Below are 27,449 nucleotides of genomic sequence, written 5' to 3' on the forward strand. Positions count from 1 at the left end.
AGTTCAAGTCTGCACGTTTGGCTGCCAGTTCCAGCAATCGTTGACTCTATCACCCTGGGAAGTCATTTAACTGCAGGGAGCCTCTGGTAGTCTCAAAGTGTGGCAATGTCACCTGCCACCTGCCCTGCATGCACGACACTGGGTATTTACAAAGATCAGATGGGACAAAGGTGAGATCAAGTGGTGGTTGGTCATTCAAGGAAAGATTTTTTTTGAGTCTCTATTTTTATTTTTATTTTTTACTTAAATTTTAGAGAACATACAAGGATTTTTGTTTTCAAAAGTTGGAAAATGCAGAATCTGAGAGCTGAGTCTCTTTGTGAATTGGGCTATTAACTGAGATTATGAACAGAGGAAGAACACTTTTGGAGTTCAGTCCAGTTTCAGACAGGATGCATTTGAGATGGTAATAGGGACATTCAGGTGGAAATTTCTATGTGACAAATGGAAATAAGTGTCTAGACCTCAGAGAGAGAGGTCGGGTGTGGAGATAACTTTTTTTTTTTACACATTGATGAACATATTATATTAAAAGACATGAATCTAAATTAAATCATCCACGGGAAATGTGGAGGGAGAAGAGAGGGAATGTTCTCAGGAACACTAACACAAGAGGGCAGACAGAGGGTGAGTGGTCTCCTAGATGGAGAGAGGTCCAGAGGGGAGAGGGATTTAGGGAAAGCCAAGGGAAGAGCAAGCAGTTACTGAATTTAACACACAGTCAAAACAGCTGGGGCTATGGAAGATACAAATTGGAATTAAAAACATCAGAGGGGATGAGAAAGAGTAAATAAGTGAAAAAGAGCCCAGAAGGCCAAGCACTGCCCTGAGGGTTGGGAGGTGAGGACAGACCTTCAGAAGAGAGATATGGTGGAAGGGGAAAATTACCATAGAATGGAAGGACCTAACTCTCCGGATGGAAGGGGCCCACCAGGAACTCAGCTCAAAGAATGAAACATACCAAAAAGACCCATCTTCCATACATTTCAGAATATCAGAGAAAAAGGGAAAGGGAAAATCTTCAGTGTTTCAGAAGTTAAAAAAAACAGTTCACATATATAGAAATGGGAGCCAAAACGATAGATGTTTTTAAAATAAAATTATTTCCAACCTATTCTAAATATTTCATATAAGTCGAATGGTACAGTATTTGTTCTTTTGTGATTAGCTTATTTCACTCAGCATGATGTCTTCAAGGCTTATGTAAGTTGTAGCATGTACCAGCACTTCATTTCTTCTTATGGCAGAGTAAGATTCCATCGTATGGACAGACCACATTTTGTCTATCCATTCATCTGTTGATGGACGCGCCGGTGGTTTCCACCTTTTGGCTACTGTGAATAATGCCACAACGAACACTGGCATACAAGTGCGTGAGTCCCTGTTTTCAATTCCTTGGGGTATATACCTAAGGGTGAAATCCTATGGTAATTCTATGGTTAGCTTTTTGAGGAACCTCTTGATGATGTTTTTTCACCATAGTTGTAAAGAGACCATTAAGTGAGCAGCACTGTGTTCCCTGTAATCCCTTGCAGAAATTGTTATCAGCAAGAACTTCATAACATTCATTTCTTCTTTACTAAATATTATTTTAAACGTCATTAGAAGGGATTAGAATTTCGAGTAATCTCTACACTCCAGGTGGGGCTCAAACTCACAACCCTGAGCTCAAGAGTCGGCATGCTCTACTGACTAAGCCAGTCAGGTGCCCCTATCTCGAAGGGATTCGAATTTGAGGTAAGAATTCACTTTAGAAAATTATCTGTAAAACTCAATCTAGCTTTTTAAAAAATGTTTATTTATTTTTGAGAGAGAGAGAGAGAGTGAGCAGGGGAGGGGCAGAGAGAGGAGGACAGAGGATCTGAAGTGGGCTCTGTGCTGACAGCAGAGAACCCGATGTGGGGCTCGAACCCACGAGCCGTGAGATCACGACCTGAGCCGAAGTCAGACACTTAACTGACTGAGCCACCCAGGTGCCCTTAATCTAGCTTTTAATGTCTTTAATGATGTGTACAGCCAAAACAAATAAGCCCTCTAAACTTTAATATGATAATCCAGTATTTCTAAGACATTTTTAGCTTTCTGGGAATGGGCTTCTATCCCTTGCCTTCCAAAAATATGTCAACTTGAATGTCATACAAACATGTTTTAAACATGTATGTGACTATGTGCAAAGACTGAATATATAAAATATTACCTCAACTACCAAAAAAAGCTCAGAAAAACTAATGAAAAAACATCATAAGTTTACCCTAAATATAAACAGCTTGATTATGAATGCATTTTTCTTCCTTTTACACACTCTTCTCTGTCCTTTTTTTTTTCAAGTAATCTCTACGCCCAACGTGGGGCTCAAATTCAGGACTCCGAGATCAAGAGCCACACGCTCTACCGACTGAGCTGTCCAGGCGCCCCTTTTCTATGTACTTGTTACTGTCAGAGATAAAAAGGCTTTTCTTTTTAAAAAGAACAGTAGTAAAATGATTCAAATTATATGTAATTATGTTAAACATTTTAAGTCAAGAATTGTTATTAAAAAGTCAACCCAACATATACTTAAGGAAGCTTACCCACGTGTCTTGATGTGGGAAGAGGAGCGGCAAGGAGTAAGACCGTCCGGACTAAGATGAAGGAGGCAGCCCTTGGAGGTAAAACTTGCATAAGTGGATTTTGGTAAGAGATATGCCATGGAGAGGATGAAATATCCTTACCACTTTTTTTGTTTTAAAGAATGATTTTATTTGATAAAAATGATACAATGTTCACTGTATTCAGTCCATACAGAAAACACAGAGTCACTCAGTCTAATACCACCACTCAAAAAAAATCACCAGTGTTAACAGACAGTGGGCGTGTTTCCAGACCTCTTGATTCATAGGCACAGACAGGATTGATGGTGGGAATCGCTATACTTTTTATTTTAAAAGGTTTTAATTTTGTTTGAATGCTATGGAACTTAAAAATGAAAGGGGCTGCTGAACTTGAGATAAATGTCTCTTCACCATAAGGGCTACTGGTCCCTAAAAGAACTACGGAAGCCAGTGATTCTCAAACTTGAGGGCAAAGCAGAATCCTCTGGAGGGCACGCAGACTGCTGGGCCCCAGCCCCGGTCTGAGCCAGCAGGTCTGGGGTGGGACCAAGACTCTTGATTTCTAACAGTTTTGCAGGTGTTGCTGATGCCACTGATTGGGGACCACACTTTGAGAACCAGTGCATTTAAGGTCAAGAAAAAGACTGAAAAAATTAAGGTCGCTCACTAGGTTTTTTTCTATATTATAGAATACATCTTAGACATTATAACTTGACATGACACCTGGCTGTGCAAGATGGGGCCATTAGTTCTTAATCTTCACCCTACTCCCCCCCCCCCCCCCCGCCATGTCCTAATTGATCAGTGTATGCTAACTGTTCTTTGTCAAGGTTTTGAACATTCACATTCTCTTCTACAACTATAACCCCTCAGTTTTAATAAATCTCAGTTCTGTATTTTGATGGACTCAGAGCTCATACCATTCGTTTTGCTGGAATTCTGTTGGGGAACCTGGTATGCCCTCTCTTCTGGATTCCCATTAAGTGTCCAGAATCAGGGCTCGCCAGACCCAAAGGTAGATCTTATCCTGTAGGCTTTGGCTTCCCCAGGCTGCTCTGCGAACCCGCAGGTGCGTTGTCCCGGTGAATCTTTCCCCTTTTGCTGAGGTCCTGAGACAGCTGCAATGACTTCATCTTCCCAAGGGTTTTCCTTGACTTGACTCCGAATGGCCTGGTCATCTCATCAGTCCCTTTGTCCACACTGGGGCCCCTTGTCACGAAGATGTCGCCAACTTCGTTTCTTTACTCTGTGCTACTTAGGGGGCAGGGGCAGGGTTGAAGTCACACCATACCTTGTTGCAAAAGCATCTTCTCCCCTCTCCCTTGATTGGTTGCTGCTGGTTAATCTGTGGCCGAGGTTTACTGAGTTTGCTAGGTAATGGAGAAGGTGAGTTTCTGATTCAGCTTTACTTTTCCCACTTCTGCCTCGAAGTATCTCCACCCTTTTGAAAAAAAAACTTCACAAATAAGTCAGTCAGAGAAGGACAGATACCATGTTTTCACTCATATGTGGATCTTGAGGAACTTAACAGAAGACCAGGGGAGAAGGGAAGGAGGGAAGAAAAGTTACAGAGAGGGAGGGAAGCAGACCACAGGAGACTCTTAAATACAGACAACAAACTGAAGGTGGATGGGGGAGTGGGGGAGAGGGGAAAGTAGGTGATGGGCAGGGAGGAGGACACTTGTTGGGATGAACACTGGGTGTTGTATGTAAGCCAATTTGACAATAAATTATATTCATAAAAAAAGAAAAAAATACCCTTAGAAGAGAATGAATAAAAAATAAACTTCACCAATGTAGGATTTGTTGGGTAAAATGTGGCCCATATTATGCATCTACATAAATTATTACAATGTAAATATAATAGTTTTTTCCAAGAGAGAAAAAAAGAAAATGTGGCCTCCTAAATACGTATAGCAGTTTTGTCTGTGATAAGATTATGGGTATATTTTTTAATTGAAGTTTATATTGAGATAAATGTAGATCTACATGGACCTATAAGAAATAATACAGAGAGATCCCATGTACACTTTACCCAGTTTTCCCCAACCCATAAAATTTTAAAACCAGCAAAACCACTAACAGAACAGTGCCTTTTGAGTTTTGTGAAATCAGTAAGAAAGAAAATGTTACCAGGGGATACTGAACCAGGAATGCCAACTTTTTGTCTCAACTTCTGTAAATATATCTGCAGTAAAGCACTTAACACTCTATACTGAATTCTTTGTTTTTGTGAATCTCTTCTCCAACAGCTGATGAGTTTCCTTAGAGGAGGAACTCTGTCATATTATTATCTTTGTCTCCCCAGTGCCGAGAAGAGCATACCTACCATACAGGGGGGGAAGGGGAGAGGGCGATGGTATGTGACTTACCAAAACAACTTCTCTTTTAGAGTCTTATGCATTGGAGAATTCAAATTCTTCTCAGTCAATAAAAAATGCTATGGATAAGATAAACTTTTGTTCAACCTCCACATGCAAGCTAGATGTTTAGATCCTAAAAAACATATTCTACTTGTTACTCATTCATTAAACTAATATTTAATGAGTTCTTACTGTGTGCCAAGTAGGATGTTGGGAACTGGGGATACTATGGTGAACGAGACAGACACAGTTCCTGTCCTTATATTACACTTGAAATTATACAGCAAGCCTTTCTTTTTAGGCTTTAAATCTTATGCACTCAATATTTTCTGAATACACCCACATTACAAATAGGTGTTTTGCAAATAACATGCTTTGCATATTGAGATGATGCCAAAAGTATATCCAAACATGCCTAAAGAGGAAATCAGTTGTGGAATGATCAATGTCATGTCAACTGCCTTAGCCTTATGTGCCAAAATAAATGTAGCCAGAGAATTAATGCTGTTTACTGAGCTACATTTCCATGTTTAATGTCCAGTTTCCATATCAGCCTGTTTGGACCATAAAGGCAGGCTCCACGTGTCTTGTTCTCTTGTTCATTGCTATAATTTTAGCATGGGACCTGTGCAATAAACATGTGTTGACCAAATAGTTAACCTAACACAATATAAAGCTGTCATACTACTGTGCACATGTATTTCTTTCTTACCATAAGTGGAATGTTCAATATGTTTGGAAAACCTGACTTACAGAGACAGTACACAGCATTAAGACAGGACATCGACCTAAATTTATTACCCAATTTTAATGCAAGTACTCTCGCCCCCACTTACTGCTGACCCACTAAGGAAATGGCTGCCCTATCTTACAAAGATATGTAAAAAAAAAATTAAATGTTTGTAGCAAGATTTTTCACATCCAGTCATGAGAAATCAAGTTCTTACCAGATTTTGATTTTAAAAGTTCTGCCTTTGTAAGTGCCGAACTATTTTAAATATCAACAGGTCCTACTCAGGGCTGTAATTCTCATATGAAATTAAAATAATGTTCTCACAAACTGGCAAGTAACTTCTTCGAGCAGGAGGAGCAACAGTTTTTTATTTTATTACAAATAAGCAGTTCACAGAAATTTAACGGGGAATGTGTATGTACTATTAAGCAGAACACAGAAAACATAAAGAAATAAGGTACCGGGACTTAAAATATTATTTAAAATCCCATCAATTTTACCTTATGATAGTACGTACTCAATACAACTGAACTGAAAATAAACACTTTATGTGTTTGCAAAATGTATAATGCTGTAGTAGTAAAGTACAATTTCCAAATATGAAATTTTGTCTGTCAGATTTTTAAAAAGCCTTTAAAAACAGGATATGCACAAGCTTGCCCTGAGGGGAAAATAAGATGGAACAGAGATTACAAAATCTTTACATAATTTCCACAATAGCATTTTGAAATTGGAAAGAGCAAATAGTTGTGGAAAAAACTGAATGAACCAATTACTAAAAATTCAGTGCACTCATAACTACCTGATGGAAATTTTGAAGCACCTTTTCTCTTGCCTTCTTATATCATAATATGAATGTATAAATCATATAGGCCTTGATCTTCAGAAACTTAAGAAAACTTCAAGTTATAAGCCAAACTATCATCAGAAAAAAGAAAAACTGGTATAAAATTTGCTACCATAAGGCCACTGTTTAAAGTTCTTTCATGTACAGACACTATACAATTCAGATACTTTTTTTTTTGTTTTTATTACATAAGCAAAACTTTCAACATATAAACATCTGGATGTAACTCAGTTAAGTTCTCTATGAAACCATGCTCAGAGAAAAACACATCAACAAATAATGCCCTTGTAAGACTTTTTGCAAAAGAAACTGTAGTTAATACAACTTTTACATTGAATACTGTAATTTAAAAGCAATTGTTAAGTGTAAAAAAGTTGCAGCATTCTGCTACAGAAAAATAAAGTTATGTTATCAAGGAAATTACAGTATTAGTGCTTGAGTGCCAATTCTAACTTCTGATAAAAAGAGATGCTCCCGAATACCATCCTGTAGTGTCGTTTCCGTTTGTAACAATTCCAGATTAGACTGGGGTGGCAATGTTTGTATACCCCTATTGAGAGAAAACAAAAGAAATACAAACTTCAAAAGAGGAGTCAACTATAACATCTGAGCTAGTTTTTTTCACATTGCAATTTCCAAGATGTTTTAATTTTTATACCACTTATAGCTTAGACCCCCACAAAGGTATGTGGAACCCCAAAGACGCAAAGTAACAACAGAACACAGCAAAGCAGATACCAAATGATAGGTCAGTAGGACAAAGGAAATATATGACACTCAATATGCTGGTATTAGTAAGTTGATGAAAAGGCATTCTGCTATTTGGGCGAGTTTCCCTGGGGATTGTAAAAAAAAAAAAAAAAAAAAAAAAGTCAAGACTCTTAAAACTCTGCCCCTCAGGCACAGAGCCTGATGTGACATACACCCAGTCTCAAACTGGTATTTTATCTTTGTCAATATATGGTATATTTAATTCTAAAACAACACGGACTCTTCTGGCTTGGCTGATAGCAGAGAAAGCTATTGCTGGGGGCGGGGAAGCTTTCTTGCTTTTGGATGGTCATCTACAACATAAAAAGATGTAAGGCTTCCATAAGCACAGGAAAAGGAATTCATAACAAGAAGACTCTGATTAAAGAGGGTAATGGACATGGCTTCTATACTGTGATGCTATGCAAAATATGAAATTACCAACCACAAACTGGACAGAAGACCATGCAACTAATACAAGTGCAAAAATGGTAAATGGCATGTTTTCCTGGGACATTTAAAATATTTATTAATACATATATCCTTACCTTTTACTAGGATCTTATATTATTAAAACTGAAAGAAATTTAAAAGTTGATTTATTTTTTGGCATTTACATTAGTATGGCAACATTTAATTCTAAACAAAAACAGTGCTGATAGAAAATTCTTACTCTTCTTTCTGTTTTGGTTAATTGGTGAAATGTTCAAAATACATGCATAGTTTTATTTTTGTCAACATCACTCCTTTAAATAGAGGTATAATTCATCGTGTCCCATTTCTTAATTTTCTATAATACAAAAATCATATACATTGATCTTCAAATAAAATATCTGCTGCCTACTAACAACTTTAAAAGGAAACTCTGACTATAATAATTCTTAAAATTTTTTTCAGCTGAAATATCTTGTTTATAAAAATGTACAATTATTCTGAATCACATTCATCCTTGATGTAGCTTCTTCTACACCCACACCATCTCTCAGCTTGATCCCTCCATTCTTCCAATTATGTGAACAGCTATTTTAAGCAGAATGCTGAACTAGAGATATGAGCACCATGCTCATCTAAGTTTTCCTAGGTCGACACTTGCTATCCCTGCAAATGCTCCCTTATTGGTCTCCCTCCATGTCATCTCATCCCCAGAACCCTGCATACCCACTGCTCACCAAGCCATCATCCTCAACATCACTTTCTCCTCAGGCTAGCAAGATGTCCTACTATTACTACATCACATCCTCAATATTCTACCCAGCTTTCAAGGCCCTCTATAATTTGCACACTCCCATGTGTATCCAACTGTCTACACTCTACCATCATACATGGATCTTTGGCTGTAGCCCCTTCTGTGCCCTGCTCTTGTCTATGACTCAGCTGACCTCCTCTGTAAGAGGAGAGAGTAAAAATCAAAGTGCTTAGCATACTTTCCCTGGCCATTCCTACATACTGATTTTTTCCTCCTCTCTTTAGGCATTTACCATCTGTGAAATTAAGCTCTTCAAAAAGATGGTTGTGCGGAAGAGTTAATACAGCATATCTGACTGCTATCCTTCGAAAGGCTACTTACAAGGTTGGCTGTCAGCCAGGAACTTAGGTTCCTTGGCTGTCAGCCAGGAACTTAGATTTTGGTAGGGTTCTCACCACTGTTGAGTGTCTAAACTGTGCAAACAATATGGTCTATGCTGAACATCTGCTTTCCTTCTGAGAGTCTGGAATTCGGTATGTAACTGGCCGAGGTGCCTATGTGACCAGCCCTCAATGAAAACCCTGGGCACTGAGTCTCTAACGAGCTTTCCTGGTCGGCAACATTTCACATGTGTTACCACAGCTTGTTTCTGGGGGAATTTTTTTTTTAACGTTTATTTATTTTTGAGACAGAGAGAGACAGAGCATGAATGGGGGAGGGTCAGAGAGAGGGAGACACAGAATCTGAAACAGGCTCCAGGCTCTGAGCTGTCAGCACAGAGCCTGACGCGGGGCTCGAACTCATGGACCGCGAGATCATGACCTGAGACGAAGTCGGCCGCCCAACCGACTGAGCCACCCAGGCGCCCCAAGTTGGGGGGGGGGGCGGGAATTAAGCACGTCCCGTGTGACTCCACTGGGAGAGGACTCTTAGAAACTTGCACCTGGTGTCCTCTAGACTTTGCCTGTGTGCCAGTTCCTTCTGCTGATGTGCTGTGCAGCCTTCCATTATAACACATCACGGCTGTGAGTGCCACCATATGCTGAGTCCTAGCAATCACAAAACCTGGGGCTGGTCTTGGGGACCCCTGACACAATGGCTACTACCATTCAGTAACTTTTTCTTTCTTTTAAGTTTATTTGAGAGAGAGCGTGTGTGCGCCAGAAGGGAAGGGGCAGAGAGACAGAGAGAGAGAGAGAGAGAGAGAGAGAGAAAGAGAGAGAAAATCCTAAGCAGGCTCCCCATCATCACTGCAGAGCCCGACGTGGGACCCGAACCCAACTGTGAGATCATGACCTGAGTGGAAGTCAAGAGTCAGAAGCTCTGACTGATCCACCCAGGCACCGCTCATTCAATAACTTTTTAGAGCTATAGATGGATGCATGTGAGTGCGTGTATGTATATACGATTAGATTTGGTTCTATTCCACAGGTGTTTTCTAAAGACAGACTAAATGAAAGGCAAAAGGGGAAGATACAAAGACCAATGAGGTACCCTCTGTCCTCAAGGAGCTGACCATCTACTTGGGGAAACAAGAAGGCAAACAGCAACAAGTGAGAGACGAAATGAAACAAGAGCTAGAGAGGTGGCTTTGGTAAGGCTTTACAGTGGGTCTTAAAAGGAAAGCAGGGTTTAATAAGAAAACGGTGGGGATCAGAAGGCTATTTCTAGGCAAGAGAACAGCAGGAGCAAAGATACAAATACATGAAAACATATTTTACGTTCCAAAAAGCAGAGGTTCCATGAAGAAATGTGGTTACAAAGGTAGCTTGTTAGGACTGAAGGCGGTGAACAAGTCTGGTCTCTTCTCTTGTAGGCAACAGAATCGTTGCAGAGTTTGCATAAGAGTGACATGATTCAGGCTGTGTTTGGGAGAATAACTGTGCTAGTAGTGAAGGCACAGAATAAGCAAATTACAGCAGGCAAGGAAACAAGCTAGAGACTCCAAATATTCCAACGACAGATCAGGAATACATAAGAATGTAGCATACGCTAAAGGTGGCATTTTCAATCAGTGGGAAAAGGACAAATTATTTAATAAGTGGTATCAAAAAACTGACTATCCATTGGAAAAAAATAGATTCTAACCTCACACTGTATCATAAAAATAAATTCTAGAGGGAATAAATATTTATATGTTTTAAAAATTAACCAAAAAACCCCTTAAAGGAAACACCATAAGGAATTTTTATAAGCATAAGTATGATATGAAATCTAGAAACCATATAAGCACAAACTCAAACAGACTCATGCACATTTACGAATTTTGTAATGTAAAAGCTACCACAAATAGCTGGCAAACGTAAAATAAATACCAGCAAAATGTATGATAGGTTAATATCCTCAGTAAATTAAGAGTTCTTACAAATCATTAAGAAAAAGTACCATTCCTCAACAGAAACACTGGCAAAGCATAGAAATAAGGAAGCTGAGGGAAGGCATTAATTGGTCAACAGATGCCTAAAATATGCTCACATAATTAATAACCAAAGAAAGGCAAATGAGAACTATTTTCTGCTATTAGACTGACAATGGATAATAAAGACTGATAATGTGGAGCACCTGCTAGGGTGTAGGTAAATGGGCCCTTTCATGTACTTCTGGTCAGAGCATAAATGAGTAAAAAAGGTGGACTATGGCAAGGTACCAAAACGTCAATTTGCCCAGCAGTGTTACCAAAAATAAGAAAACCTGTAAGCTATACCAAAGTCATCAACAGAGGCTTGGTTAAGTAAGTCAGCAATTATCAAGCTAGGGTATACCTACCCTTAGGGACATATGAAGACTTTCCAAGGAGCATGTGAGTACAGATAGTTTGGGAAGAATTACTTTCTAGATCTTCAACTTCCCAATGTTCACTTTCCAAAATTAATCTACCTGCACAAGTGGTTAGGGCTGGTCCCTCACCCTCCACTTTATACAAGAAAGATACAAGTTCTCATCCTGAATCTTCCTACTTTGCATTACCTGGGGATTCCCCCAAAACAGGGCAGTTGGAGATGTTGCTGATGGTGTCAAGAAAATGAACCCACCCTAACAGCTACTAATAAATAGCATACTTCTGCAAGTCACATGGCTTCCACTTCTTTGCCTTTGTTTAATAAAATTGAAGGAGGACAAAAGAACATTCAAAACAGTTTTTGATGACAGATCACTAGGTGATTTTTTGGCCTATAATTCAGAGTGAGTCCAAAGAATCAAGTGGCGTTGCTATAATAAAAGACTTTTCATTCTCATCTATAGAATCATATTAACAAGGTTTCTCAGGACTTACATCAACAAAAAGAAAAAAGAGAGTTAGAATGGATACCTAAAACACTACGTTATTCTACTAGCAATAAGTAGTATTTACATATGAATACATGGGGGTGCCTGGGTGGCTCAGCCAGTTGAGCATCCAACTCTTGATTTCAGCTCAGGTCATGATCCCAGGGTGATGGGATCAAGCCCCATGTTGGGCTCAATGCTGAGCATGGAACCTGCTTAAGCTTCTCTCTCTCTTCCCCTCTGCCCCTCCTCCACTTACAGGCACTCTCTTGCTCTCTCTCTCTCTAAAATAAAAATAACTAAATAAAATATGAAGGATATCCAAATTCAAGGGAAAAAATGACTGATATAAAATTTCTCACATTAAAAGAGGTTGTTTGCATATTTTAAAAAGTTAATTATGTTACTTATCACATTTATGTGGTGTGCAGAGTCCATGGAAGAGCTTTAAAAGAACAATGTAACAGTTTGCCCCAGGTCATGATCTCACAGTTCATGGGATCGAGCCCCGGGTTGGGCTCTATGCTGACAGTGTGGATTCTCTCTCTCTCTCTCTCTCTCTCTCCCTCTCTCTCTCCCTCTCTCTGCTCCTCCCCTGCTCATGTGCGCTCTCTCTCTCAAAATAAATAAGTAGACATAAAAAAAATAAAATAAAATGAACGAAGTAATGAATGAATGACAGAAAGCCTTGCAATGGCTGAAGCTGGAAGGGGAAGCAGGAACCGTGTCTGGTTAGCTGGCTAGCTGTCAGAAGAAACCAGTGGTCTGGGGAGGAGAGTGAATTTGATTTTATTTTCAACAGTGCCACTGAGATATAAACCACACACCATACACTTCACCCATTTAACTGTACAATTCAATGGTTCTTTAGTATATTCACAGAGTTGTGCCACCATCAGTCACTACCATCAGTGTTAAGAGTATCTTCTCACCCGCAAAGACTCCCCATACCTGTTAGCAGGCACACACACACACACGCCTCCATTTTTCCTTAACCCCCCCAGTCTCTGGCAACCACTAATCTACTTTCTCTATGGCTCAGCGTATTCTGAGTATCTCACGTAGATGGAATCACACAATATGAGGTCTTTTGTGACTGACTTCTGTCACTTAGCATCATGTTTTTAAGGGTCACCCATGCTGTAGTTTGTGCCAGTGAAAGTTTGATTTTGAACATGCTGAACTGGAGGTGCCCTCAAGAGGCACCTTGGAGGCAGCTGGACTTCTGGGGCTCTAGAGAGTGATGAGGGATAAAGTCATCACCAGAGGTAACAGCTGGAACCCTGGGAAGAGTTGAGGACAGTCAAGGCAAGTAGAAGGAATAAACAAAGAGAAGAAAGAATAGAATGCTAGAGAATGCTTATATTTTTTTAAGGATGCATAGAAGAAGGGAAACCACCAAATAAGACAAAGAAGTCATAGAGAGAGATAGTGAAACTGGAGGCTCCAGAGGTCACAAATGTCTGAGGGCGATGATGGCACACTTCAGGTCCAGGGACACAGTGGGTGTAGAACGGATTCTTGGTGATCTACCTGATCTTGGCTCCCATTCTGTCTTTGCACCCCATGACTTTCAAGGGTTTCTTCAACCCCAAGAGCCACAGATCCCAGTCTCTAACTTCCTTCTTGCAGTGTCTTTACAATCTCTCCCTTCTCCCTTTCCTATCCACGGGCCGAGTGCTGGTAGGCACCTCGCTGACAGGCACCCCGAGGACTGCGAGAGAATCTGTGATGCTAAAGAGGTCCAGGTCTCCCTGACTAAACACTCAACCGCTAGCATTTTTTCAGAGGCAATGTTCTCAGAGGTGGCTTCATGAATTTTTACTACGTTCTTTGTCCTACTCCCCCAAGAATTTCTGAAAACTTTGTGATGAGCAGAGGATCTTTAAAGGGGGGCATTTGTGAATGGCTGTGAACAGACCAGCCTTACTCCAGGTGGTAACAGACATTCCTCCCACCCCCTCATCGTCTAGCCCAGGCACAGAATCTGAGAGAAAGGAGACATGATAAAAGACAATGTAGGTGCCAGAATGGGATTAATAATGATAAACACCAGATAAATTAGGAGGAAGCATTTCAGTTCTGTACTTGTTAATACTGCTTGGGAATCCTGCTATTTTGTAGGCAGCTGGGGAGCCACAATCAGTCTTGTGAAGTGGGACAAGAAGAAATATTGGGAGCACATCTAGGATCTCCCCCACTCCTTCCTGAGACCGTTTGGTGTTGGAGAGAGGAAGCACGTGAATGATGGCACAGTGACTGGACCGCACTACAGATGAGCACCACAAGACTTCCAAGTCAGGAATGATCAGCCCAGGCATTTCACCACGGCTAGGGAGGGAGCAGTCCAGACAAGGTCAGTCTGAACCTTCCTGGTGGACTGTCAGGCACGTATGGGTGTGTAGGTTCAGATCTGGTTTCAGGCTAGAGCAGCCCCAGGGCACCTAGATTAATTAACTGGTGATGAATCTTTAATTCATCTAGGTGGTGATCTAATAACAATAAAAAGAATGAATTCTCTTTTAGGGCAAAAAGCAAAAAAAAAGCGGTGTACAGATGGCACCCAGACTACGGCTTCTTTCCAGGACAAGACCTTCAAAGTTCCCTCCGAAGCAGAAGCTTGAGATGAAAAGTGATATAAGTGGTACCTCACATTCAGTAACTCCATTGGAGCAAAAGTGGCCCTAATCGAAGGGAAAGCAGAAGCAAGCAACACTGGAAAAAACTAAAGACTCCAAGCCTTCACACCTCTTTTCTTTCAGGGCATAAAGGTTGAGGGAAAATGAAGTAATAGGTCTAAGTCATCAGTTTACACACATGGAATGGGGTTTCAGAGCAGCACAATACTACTGGGACAGCCCAAAGGCCAGGTAAGCCTTAAGTGCCTTAGTTCAGACCGTGGCAGAAACAGAAAAGGTGCAATGCCTCATTCCTTATCCTAAAGGGTAGGAGAATGTGGAACTCAATTGTTAAGTAGGATGCTAATTGTATCGTATGTACCTCATTTCATGCCATACTTGGAGAGCTGGGCTGTTCAAACACAAATCTACAAAACAGCCTGTTTATGCCTCGCTTGTAGGTACTGACAGTAGCCAGAATGTAAAAGCCCATGTCAAAGCTACAATACAAAAACAAAGTAGCATCCAGAAGGACAGGCGTAAGAAAAAGAGCTATAGACAGTGAATGTCACAAAATGCAGTGTGTTGGGACTACTTCTAAAGCCCTCAGATGGCAGTGAAAGACAAAGGAGGGCAGGCTAGACCTGCACCGGATGTTACCTGTAACTGCTACATTTTAGAGGACATAAAACGCCTAGCCCCTAAAGACTAGAGACTCATAGCAGCTTGTGGCCTCCTCTAGGACACACTTCTTAGGTCCTCAGATGAAGGCTTGATGTCTGGTTTCTATTTGCTGTTAAGGGAGGCTGGTGGTTGATGTGGTCTGGAAGAACTGGGTGGTCAATAGGAAGCTGGCACGGTGAGGCTAAGAAAAGAATGACTAAACAGCACAAGTTCAATGAGCACATAGAAACTGCAGGCTGAGGCAGATGGTCAAGCCCTCAGGAGTCCCGAGTCATCTAAAAACTAGAGGTAAAAATGGAGTCAGAGGAAGCTAACAGAGAGCCAACAGAAAAGAACACACAACATGTACCCGAATCCCAACCTTGCAACTGAGGAAAAGGCTTGCCTCAACCTTCCTCCTTGAGTGGAAATCAATGACTTGCTTCCCCGTCAACAGCCAGGCTACCATCTGTGAATGAGGACAAATGCCTAGAAGATCTGTTGCAAAGAAACTTGCCACACGAGTCAGGAAGAAAAGCAGCACCTCGGTCTAACAGTAGGGAAGCGTACAAGAGGGGAAATGTGTCCAGTTACACTCATGTTCTCAAGGAACAGATGGCTTTCATAACCTCAGTGACATCAAGAGTGACACGCATGGTGAAATGCGAAACTTCACCTAAGGTATCCAGTTGAAATCGGGGGGTGGGAGGTGAGAGAAGTTACAGAAAGTATTATAGTTAATGCTAAAGCTTAAAAAAACACAAACGGGGCGGGGGGGGCGCCTGGGTGGCTCAGTTGGTTGAGCATCTGAATTTGACTCAGGTCATGATCTCATGGCTCGTGAGTTCGAGCCCCACGTCGGGCTCTGTGCTGACGGCTCAGAGCCTGGAGCCTGCTTCCGATTCTGTGTCTCCCTCTCTCTCTGCCCCTAACCCACTCGCATTCTGTCTCTCTCAAAAATAAATAAACATTAAAAAAAATTTTTTTAAATAAATAAATTAAAAAAGCCCACACAAACGGTTGTCAATTCCGTTCTACTAGTCCATCTTCTGAAAAACAAGTTTTACTAAAATCACTACTCGAGCTCAGGGTAAAGGCTTCACAAGCATGAATAATTAAGGAAACACTTATGGTTAGAAAATGTATAAAACCACCATTAGACTATATGATAGCAACACTGGATACACATACATTTCTCAAAGAAAACACAGCCCCAAGTGAACAAAACTGAGTCAGAAAGTTGGCAAGCATGCCTCACTTAACTGATGTAATGTTATTGCTCTCATTTAAAATATCCAGAAGGTAACTTCATATCATTTTTATGCTGCATTTTGAAATATAAACATGACAAATTTAAGTAAAATCAATCCACACCTAAAAGAACAAAATTCAAATTATCGAGAAACTTTTTATTAACATTAAGAGTTAGCACATGTGGCGATGGTTGCCAGGCATTATGAATGCAATTACTGCCACCGAATTGTACACTTAAAAATGGTTAAAATGGCAAACTTTATATGCATTTTATCACAATAAGAAACACATGAATGGGGGAGAAGAAGAGTTAGTATATTTTGCAATCGTGTGTCCTTTTCATACAGTCAGTTCAATATCCTTTGGTACTTAGATAATTCACATTGTAGAAGGCTAAAATACACCGGTTAAACGTTTTTTACCTGAATTTCCATTTCAAACATTAATCACACAACAGATATTCCAAAGTAAAAAGCTCAAACAGCTGACACATTCACAGCATTTGGGGCATAACAGCAAAAAGCATTTTAACATTAGACAGTCTCACAACTCCAACACCATCACTCTTTGAACTTTTTCTTCAACTATCATGCAATAACATTTGTGAAATCTAGGTTGTAACTTAGGTCAAAATTAAACTAAAAAAAAACCATTTGATCTATTAAACATAGATGATTTAGGAGTTCAAAAGTCACTCTACATTTTTAAAAGATCATAATGCAACTAACCTTTTTCTTCCTCAGTAATTTTTCTCTGAATTTATTAGTGATAAATCCCCTTGGGCCAGCAAATCGTAAACGCTGATATTTAGCTTGAATGTATAAGCTCTTCTGTACTAGGCCTGATTTATAATGGGGCTGGAATCTGCCACCTCTAAAGTTGGTCTGTAAAGAAAAAAAAAATTAAGTGTAAAAACTACAGCTTCCAAATCTATTAGTGTAAGAAATGGGGAAATGTCCGGTACTCTTGATTCTAGGCACCACGTATATTAAAAAGGAAGAGGTTACTGATGGTAATAAAGTATGTTTACCTCAAACTAGCCTCCTAGTTTAGTTTATATAATGATTTTTTTTAATTTACATAAAAGCAATTTTTAAAACTAAGTTAAAAGTTTTGAAATTCTTGGGGCATCTGGGTGGCTCAATTGGTTAAGTGTCCGACGACTTCGGCTCAGGTCATGATCTCACAGTTCGTGAGTTTGAGCCCTGGGTTGGGCTCTGTGCTGACTGCTCAGAGCCTGGCGCCTGCTTGGGATTCTGTGTCTTCCTCCCCCAACTCCCCCCCTCCCCCGACTCGCACTCTGTCTCTCTCTCAAAAATAAACAAACATAAAAAAATTGAAATTCTTGAAATTTATCATGTAAAAAAGTACCACTTTCAAAACCTTATCTAATGTGCTAAAGTTATCCTTCTGGGGGCACCTGGGTGGCTCAGTCAGTTAAGCGTCCAACTTCAGGTCAGGTCATAATCTCACGGTTCAAGGGTACAAGTCCCACATTGGGCTCTACACTGACAGTGCAGACCCTGCTTGGGATTTTCTCTCCTTCTCTCTCTGCCTCTCTCTCTCTCTCTCTCTCTCTCTCTCTCTCTCTCTCTCTCTGTGACCAAATAAATAAATAAAAACTTTAAAAAAAAGCTTCTAGGGGTGTTTGGGTATCTCAGTTAAGCATCCAACTTTGGCTCAGGGCATAATCTCACAGTTCAAGGGTACAAGCCCCACACTGGGCTCTGTGCTGAGAGCTCAGAGCCTGGAGCCTGCTTCAGATTCTGTGTTTCCCTCTCTCTCTGGCCCTGCCTATCTCTTTCTTTCTCAAAAATAAACAAAACATTTAAAAAAGGCTTCTAAAATTATCCTTCTGATTCACAGTGTAATATATAAAATCCCCAATTGGGGGAGGACATTAAATATCAACATCTATTTAAGAATCAAAAACTCTCTAGGGGCGCCTTGGGGGGCTCAGTGGGTTGGGCGTCCAACTCTTGATTTTGGCTCGGGTCATGATCTCACGATTCATAAGACTGAACCCCATGTCAGGCTTGGTGCTGCTTGGGATTCTCTCTTCCTCTCTCTTCCTCTCTCCAGCTTTCTGTCTCTCTTTCTCTCTCTCTTTCTCTCTCATCTCAAAATAAATAAACTTTAAAGAAAAAAAAATTTAAAAACTCTCTTTATTCCTGTCAGTACCTTCAAAAGTCAATCTTTCTTTACCATAAAATCCCATTACAGCAAATGTTTTCATGGTAAGAGTTTACACTGAAAAAGACCATTTCCTGATCTGCATACTGCCCAGTATTATAAGACACATAAGAGGACAAGGAATATTTGTTTGATTTCCCTGTGGTGAATGTACAAATGGTATATTATAACAGAATAATTATCAAACCCAAATATAACCCTGTTTCCACAATTAATGAACAAATGGGTATGTTGTGCATAATGAAGCATAATAGTTTATTTAAAAAAGCATTTATGCCAGGCCTATTTTCCAATTATTTTCTTAAGCCTACAGAAAATTCAGGTAAAAAAGAATTATAATGAGACACAACTCTTTCATTAAAACTATCTGCACAAACTTAACATATAAGAGCTAATCTTGAAATTTATACTGTCCGTTTTTACATATCTAACAAAGTGATTACTATCTGGCTCTGAATTAGTCTAACTCCTGTAAAAAACAAATTTTCATGAAATGGTTCCTTTTCTTAGAAAGGATTACTTCTCTCTATTTTACTGTCAAGAATTATGAACTTCTAAACAAGCATGTAACATTACACAGCTTTAAACGATTGGTCAAAAGGTTTTTATTGCATATATTTTGAAAAACATTTAAAAATAATTAACATTTAAGAATTTCCCTTAAGAAGAAAGGGTAACAGGAAATAGGCCTTGCAACAATCTTAGAAAAATACTACAATCAACTATATCTGACCAATGAGAAGAAAAACATGTAGGAAGCCTAGGAAGCACTCATACGGGATAGCCCAGTTATACTGCCTCGAAGTTAAACAGACATCACATTTTCAGTTGGTTTTATGGCTCATTAGTCAAGATACTAAAAGATGGTGTAAAACATGTTTACATATTCTATGGCCACTGCCATAGAATATTTTTGAAAAAACCTAATGTCACCTGTTTTTAGGTACATGAAACACTGGCTAAAAATGTTACCTACACAATGCTTTCAAATTGTGTTACTGCAAATGAAAACAATCTTTGGACATCTAGAATTATGCCTCTCAACAAGCCAGGCATTAAAAGAGGACCACTCATAACTCCCTCCTAGTCTATGGTTTGGGGACAGTTTATACTACCTTTATGCTAATATTAACTTCCTCCGAATGAGCTAACCAGTCTATCAGGTCTGCCTGCTACTTTCACCAAAAAACCTAGATTATTTTCCTTTCTTTCAAGGGGGAGGGGAAAAGACGCTATAGAGTTAAAAATATTAATGATGTACCTATTACATAAGCAGGAAATTTAGTCAAAATGGATTTAAAAGCATGTCAACTTCTGAGAACAAGGAGAGAAATACAGCACTTCACACTATAATTCTTATTCCATATATCTGTGTGATGAGGTGTTTTGAATAATCAAACAATCACATTAGACATAGCTGTACAAATCACTAGGATATGATGAAATAGGCTTGAACAAAGCTTGCTGGACCAGAATCTTTCTGAGATGATGCAGAAGGCCTCTGAGGGTTGTACACCTATGGGCAGGATTTTTCAGTCTGTGAACCTTGGAGAAGGTTCACAGAGCTATGCATTTACACCTTAGAGGTAAAGGGGCAGGTGTAAAGGGAAGGTCTTGAACCTTGTCTGCCTCCTCATCTAGAGCCACTTCATCTGTGTCTGTTTTATGCATTTGTGCTTTCCATATAATATTTGAAAAAGGATTCCACTGGTAAAAAAAAAAAATTGAAAATCAAGTTCCGAGGAAAAAGGTTACCATTAAACTGATTACAGTTAACTATAAATGTATGTCCAGGAATCTTAGTGTATAGTCACTATTTGAAATATCACAAAAGCAGCTTTTAATTTACTAACACTTAGAACATTATGTTCAAAGCATAAACCCAAAGCTAGAATTAAATGGAAAATAACACTTAATACCTTAAATGGTCTTCTAAAGCTTGTTGTGTTTTGACGGTTTCCCTCAGCTCCAAAGGGTTTGTGAGTAATGATGTCTTTTTCCTGCATGGTATAATTCTGCATGAAAAAAGCAGGAGTATGAGTTAATATACTTTAAAGTTTGTTTTTAAAATTTCATCTTACCATTTAAAAAATACGAGTTTTGGGGGTGCTGGGTGGCTCAATTGGTTAAGTGTCCAACTCTTGACTTTTGTTCAGGTCATGATCTCAAGATTTGTAAGATGGAGGCCTGCATAGAGCTCTGTGCTGACAGCTAGGAACATGCTTGGGGTGCTCTCTCTCTCTCTCTCTCTCTGTCCCTCCACTGTTCACTTTTTGTCTCTCTCTCTCAACAAAAAAAAAGCATTAAAAAAAATTCAAGCTTTGGGCAGAGGACTTGAATGCACATTTTTCCAAAGAAGACATCCAGATGGCAAACAGACACATGAAATGATACTCAACATCACTCATCATTAGGGAAATGCAATTCAAAACTACAATGATATATCATATCACACCTGTCAGACTGGCTAACATTAACAACACAAGAAACAACAAGTGTTGGCAAGGATATGGAGAAAAAGGAACCCTCATGTGCTGTTTGTGGGAACGTAAATTGGTGTAGTCACTGTGTAAAACAGTATGGAGATTCCTCCAAAAATGAAAAATAGAAATACCATATAATCTAGTGATTCCAACACTAGGTATTTACCCAAAGAAAATGAAAATACTAGTTCAAAAAGAGATACATGCACCCCAGTTTATTATAGCGTTATTTACAATAGCCAAGATATGGAAGCAACCTAAGTGTCCATCGATAGGTGAGTGGATAAAGAAATGTGGTCTATATACGATGGAATATTACGTGGCCATAAAAAAGAATGAGATCTTGCCATTTGTGACAACATGGATGGACTTAGAGGGTATGATAGTAAGTGAAATGAGTCAGAGAGAGAGATAAATACCTTATGATTTCACTTATATGTGGAATATAAAAAAATGAATAAACAAAAAAAAGCAGAAAAAGACCCATGGAAACAGAGAACAAACTGATGGCTGCTAGAGGAGAGGGGGTGAGGAGATAGGCAAAATGGATGAAAGGGAATGGGAGATACAGGCTTCCACTTATGGAATGAGTAAGTCACAGAGATGACTGTGCATAGGGAATATTGTCAATGGTATGGCAATAATGTTGTATGGGGACAGATGGTGGCTACACTTTTGAACATAGCATAACATACAGATTTGTTGAATTACTGTGTTGTCCACCTGAAACTAATTTAACACTATGTCAACATACTTTGATAAAAATATTTTTAAAAATTTTTAAATAAAAAACACATTTTTAAAATGAAGATTTAAAATATTTATTTATATTTGAGAGAGAGAGAGAGAGAGAGAGAAAGAAGGAGAGAGAGAGAGGGCACAAGCAGGGGAGGGGCAGAGAGAGGGAGACAGAATCTGAAGCAGGCTCCAGGCTCTGAACTGTCAGCACAGAGGCCGATGCCAGGCTCGAACACACAAGCTGTGAGATCGTGACCTGAGCTGAAGTTGGATGCTCAATGAACTGAGCCACCCAGGTGCCCCCAAAACACACATTTTAAATGTATAGGATTGAGAACACAAAACATGTAGCACATACCTTAGCTGTAGGAACATATACATATCTTCCTTCACATAACCCATGCTAGCCTGTGAGGGCCTAGTTTAATTTATGAATGTGAGAACAATTTAAAAAATACTCCTATATAACACAAGGCATAACTTTTAGAAAAATGACCATACGTTTAGTATTTATTCAGGCATCCAGAAGAGAACCAAATCCATTATTATCTGGAGTTGCTACAGAGTTCCCACTGCCTAAGAAGAAAACAACGGGGCCCATTCTGAAGTTTCTTTTTTTCCAAAATCAAGTCTTATAACCTTCTTTTAAAAACAATTTTTTTAATGCTTATTTATTTTTGAGAGAGAGAGAGAGAGAGAAAGAGAGAGCGCGTGCGCTAGTGGGGGAGGGGCAGAGAGAGAGGGAGACACAGAATCAGAAGCAGGCTCCAGGCTCCCAGCTGTCAGCATAGAGCCCGACATGGGGCTTGAACTCACAAACAGTGAGATCATGACCTGAGCCGAAGTCCGACGCTCAACCGACTGAGCCACCCAGGAGCCCCAAGTCTTATAACCTTCTATTTATTCCATTGGCTATTCCATTTGCTGTACTTCTCACAAATCTTCCTCTTTCACACCTTTATCTCTTCCTCCAGTTTCATATAAAACTCTTTTCACAGTAGTCATCATGAATTTATATCAAGTCTATAAATTTGAATAAGTGCATAATCATACATATAATGAGATGAGACTTTGGGGGGACCCTGGTAGGGAGGGGTGTATTTTGTAAGTGAAAGGATGTGAATCATTGGGGTTCAGCAGAAGGACCGTACCAAACAGCTTCTGATCAGGCTCCCAATGCTCCCCACCTTCTAGTATCCAGGCCCCTATGTCATTGCCTTCCTTTGAGTGTGAGCTGGACCTAGTGACTTGTGTCTTACAAATGGCCGTATGACAGAAGTGACAGAACATCACTTCTGAGATTACATCACAAACAGACTCTGGCTTCCAACTTCCTAGCTATCGCTTGCTCTCATTTCAAAAGCCAGCTGACATTTTTTAAAAATGTTTATTTACTTTTGAGAGAGAGAGAGAGAGAGAGAGAGAGAGAATTCAAGTTGGCGAAGGGCAGAGACAGAAGGAGATGCAGAATCCGAAGCAGGCTCCAGGCTCCGAGCTGTCAGCACAGAGCCCGATGTGGGGCTCAAACCCACAGACCATGAGATCATGACCTGAGCCGAAGTCAGACGCTTAACCGACTGAGCCACCCAGGCGTCCCATTCATCTGACATTTTTTAAACTGCCTTATGAAGAGGCAAATCTTTAGAGACAGAAAACATATGAGTGGTCAACCAGGGGTGGGAACAGGGAATAACCAAAAAAGCACAAGGGCTATTTCTGGGGTCATGAAATGTTATAAAACTGGATTATGGTGATGGTTACACATCTTGGTAAATTTATAAAAAAAAACATTAAATTTTATACCTAAAATGGGTGAAAGTTTTATGGTATGTAAATTACACCTTAATAAAGTTGTACCCAAAAAATCTTGAGAAAGCTAGTACTATAATAAATGAAATAAAATCCTACTAAATCAGAGATAACTATTTCTTCTCTCATAATAAGTATAAGATTCAGAAGAACACTAACAATGAACAAGAGAATTGTAACACGTACTCAATGAACAGTTAGAAACATGGAAAGATGCTGGTGGTCTCTATATATACACATATACGTGAGGAGAATGGAGTGTACCAAAATGAAAAATTCGGAGCTGCATTCTTACCATGTGTGGTTTCTGAATAAATTTTCTAAAATTTGATTTTGTAAAACCTATAGGTTTTTGGAATTCATCAACATGAATATTCTTCAACCCTGAAAAACTGGAATGCTCATCATTCCTAATAAAATGAAAGAGAGAAAATAACGTTTTATTAGTTTACCTTTATCTAACAAATAAAAAAGAGAAATTAAATTGCCCCCTTCAGAGACAATCAAAGCAGCAAAACAGTTAAAAAGAAACAAAACAAGAAAACAAAACAAACCAAAAAAACACTCAAAGACTCCAAGATCTATCACTACTAAAATTACAAATGATAGTTATCAAGGCTAAAACCTTTATTTTTCAACAAACATTATTGAGCTAAGTTGAAAGTCAGCAATAGGGGGAAACAGTATTCCTTGGACCAAGGTTCTCACTCTGGGGTCCAAGGACAGGTGTCCTAGGGGGTGTCATCCCCTGAAACCATACGTAGAATGTGTGTTTTCTGAGGGACGATAACCACTGCTCTTGAGACTCTGGCAGGACTGGACGCCCCCTTCCTGATAGGCTCTTATTCATGAAAGCACCAGAGACAAAGAGTGTGACTGGCTCGGGTCCCCTATTGGCAGAGCTGAGACTTCTGACACTGTTGGGCCACAGAAGCGAAGGACAGCTCCTTTCTCCTGTCGTCACCATGTCCAGAGGCCACCAAAGCCTCTTCTCAGGCTGCCCGACCTGGGACGGAAGGTCCTTCCTTGGGATTGCCCTCTGACCCTGGGGCCTCATTTTCACAGCCCTCCGGCAGTCCTCTCCTTGTCACGTCCCACATCTACCCACAGTGTTCCTCAGACGCTTCCTGCTCTGTGGTGAACAAACTGCTCACTGTCTCGGCCTGCTTCAATCCCTTCCATGGCCCTCCCCCCCCCACCCCCCAACTGAACGTCAGGTTAAAATCCATACTCCTCATCATGATCTTCAAGGCCCTGCCTGCTGTGGCCCTTGATATCTCACCAGCTGCTGTGTTCCAGTCTCCCCAACATGCACACCGAGCACGGGGAACATTTAGCGACCCACAGTTCCTAACACACCACCGTCTCTCCTGCTCCCGCAAGTCTGCAGGAATAATTCCTTCCGTTGTAATTTCCTCCCACTTAGGTCAACTTCCAGATTTAGCTCCACCTGCACTGTCCCAGGAAGGCTTTTCCTGACCTCCTGAAGCGGACTAGTACCCCTGCTACGTGCACACGTAGCATTTGGGAGTCTTCCCACGTATCGCTCGTGTTTGCCAGTGCCTGTCTTATGCAGCAGGGTGTCATCCCTTAAAAGGAGACACTGTGGATGGGTCATTTTGTGGCCCCAGCTTTGACGCCCAAACCTGACAGGGAACGGCCACTCAGGGTATTTTGAAATGTTACAAACTCTCATGTTCTGTCAAACTGCTCATGGTATGACAGTAAGTCAAAAGAGAAGGGTGCAAAGCTGGGATGATTTTTTAAAAAGGTTTATTATTTTGGGGGGCGCCTGGCTGGCTCAGTTGGTAGAGCATGCGACTCTCGGTGCCGGGGTCTCGAGCCTCACGTGGGGCCTGAGCCAGCCAGGCACCCCGAGGATGATTTTAATTACTTAAAATAAACTACATATATGCCCAGAAAAAAGCAAATGACAGGAAATGTACTAAATATTAACAGTGGTCATCTCTGACTCATGAAATTAAGAATGCCTTATATTTTTATTTGTATACTTTATATTTCCAAATGTTTGCCACTGACATGTACTACTAATTTTATTAAGAAAACAATGGACTTTAAAAAATCCTCTTTGCAAAGCATATATCTGATAATGGAGTAATGTCCAGAATATATAAAGGACTCTTTACATCTCAATAATAAAAATACAAGAATCCAATTTAAAATACGGGCAAAGGATTTGAATAGGTATTTCTCCAAAGAAGACACACAAAAAGCACATGAAAAGATGCTCAACATCATCAGCCACTAGGGAAATGCAAATCAAAACCACGATGAGATAACATTTTACAGCCACTAGGATGGCTATAATTGAAAAGATGACCCCACCAATGTTCGTAACGGCATTGTTCACAACAGACAAAAGATGGAAACAAACTAAATATCCATCAACAGAAAAATGGACAAATAAAATGGGGTACACACATACAGTGGAATGTTAGTCAGCCTTAAAGAAGGAATGAAAGTTTTTTAAAAACCAAATTCTGACACACGATATGACATGGCTGAAAACATATTCCGAAGTGAAATAAGCCAGACACAAAAGGACAATTGTTGTATGATTCCACTTATATATATGAGGTACCTAGAACAGGCAAATTCACAGAGATGGAAAGAAGAGAGCTTATCAGGGGCTGGGAGTAGAAAGGATGGGGAGTTACTGTTTAGTTGGTACAGTTTCTGTTTGAGAAGATGAAAAGATTCTGGAAGTGGATAGTGTGGATGGTTACACAACACTGTCAATGAATGTACTTAATGCCAATGCATTCTACACTTAAAAATGCTTAAAATAATAACATTTATTATATGTCTATTTTGCCACATTAAGAACATTTCAACCCTTTGATATCTGTTTTGTGACCAGGCAAATGAGTGTGCACGTTGAAGAAACTACTTCCCAGACTGCCTGCAGCAAGGCATGGCCATGGGACTAAATTTTGACCAATGGTGCTGAAGTGGCATGTGAAAATTCCAGGAGGTTTTTAAAGAAAAGGCGAGAAGACGGACATGACGGCTTGGGCACAAACACCCATTCTGGACCATGAGGCAGACGCCATGTGCAGAGGATATCTGAGGAGCAGGATCTAAGGAGGCTGGTTTCCTGATGGATCCACCCTACCTACCATGCTCCGACGTCCTGACTGGACTCTTTTTCTACATGAGAAAGAAATAATGTTTCTCCTGCTCTTACAGTCCATTCTCTACCCAGCAACTGGGGTGAATCTTTTAAAATTTAAATGAGATTATATTTCTTCTTGAGTTAGAACCCAAAATGTTTCATAATCTCACTCAAAGTAAAATACTGAGTCCTCACGTCCTCCAAAGTCCTCTGCAGTTCGGCCTCATCTACTTACTCTCTTCTTTTCCCACCGTGTTATAACCTCATTGGCCTGCTTTCTGTTTTGTTTGGTTTTTGTTTTTTGGTTTTGTTTTTTTTTTTTGCTTTCTATTCCTTAAATAAGAGTAAGCGTGATCCTGCCTGAGGCTCTTTGCCTTTGTTGTTCCCTCCTTAAAATACTATCCCCTCAAAAAACCTTACTAATTCCCTAACTCTTTCACTTAATTCACATCCCTGCTCAATTAAAAAAAGAAATCCTACGTGCATTCCATAACCACCCTAGATAAAATCACACCACACGTATCACTCTGTCCTATTAAATTTCTTCTTCTGCCTTATTTTCACCTTTCACTTGTCAACATGTAGGTATTTATTTTTCCTACCATTAAACTGTAAGCTTGACAAGGACAAGGACTTTGTGTATACCTCTTCACTGTATGTTTTCTGTACGCCGTGTAGGTAAAGGAAAATCTCCGCAGCCTGACGTCCCCTCAAAGTCTATCGATTCTATTTTGAAGCTGCTTTATCCCACACACACCATGCCAATGCATGCACATTGCAGCACGACACCTTGGTAGCACTGTATGGAACTTAGGAAT

General features: G+C 40.0%; 1 protein-coding gene across 7 annotated transcripts in view; it reads right to left on the reverse strand.

Annotated features, from left to right (window-relative positions):
* Nucleotides 1-4,264: 4,264 nt before the first annotated feature.
* Nucleotides 4,265-27,449, reverse strand: part of BCLAF3 (BCLAF1 and THRAP3 family member 3) — a 58,448-nt gene continuing 35,263 nt past the window's right edge. For all 7 annotated transcript variants that reach the window (XM_047843753.1, XM_047843754.1, XM_047843756.1 and 4 more), the window contains 4 exons: nucleotides 23,791-23,905; nucleotides 20,385-20,480; nucleotides 17,001-17,156; nucleotides 4,265-7,084 (listed from right to left, as the gene is read on the reverse strand). In XM_047843753.1, coding sequence (XP_047699709.1) covers nucleotides 7,055-7,084; nucleotides 17,001-17,156; nucleotides 20,385-20,480; nucleotides 23,791-23,905 — 397 coding nt within the window. In that variant the 3' untranslated portion in view covers nucleotides 4,265-7,054. The remainder of the gene's footprint in view (nucleotides 7,085-17,000; nucleotides 17,157-20,384; nucleotides 20,481-23,790; nucleotides 23,906-27,449) is intronic.

The sequence above is a fragment of the Prionailurus viverrinus genome, chromosome X, assembly GCF_022837055.1.
Source record: "Prionailurus viverrinus isolate Anna chromosome X, UM_Priviv_1.0, whole genome shotgun sequence".
NCBI lineage: Eukaryota > Metazoa > Chordata > Mammalia > Carnivora > Felidae > Prionailurus > Prionailurus viverrinus.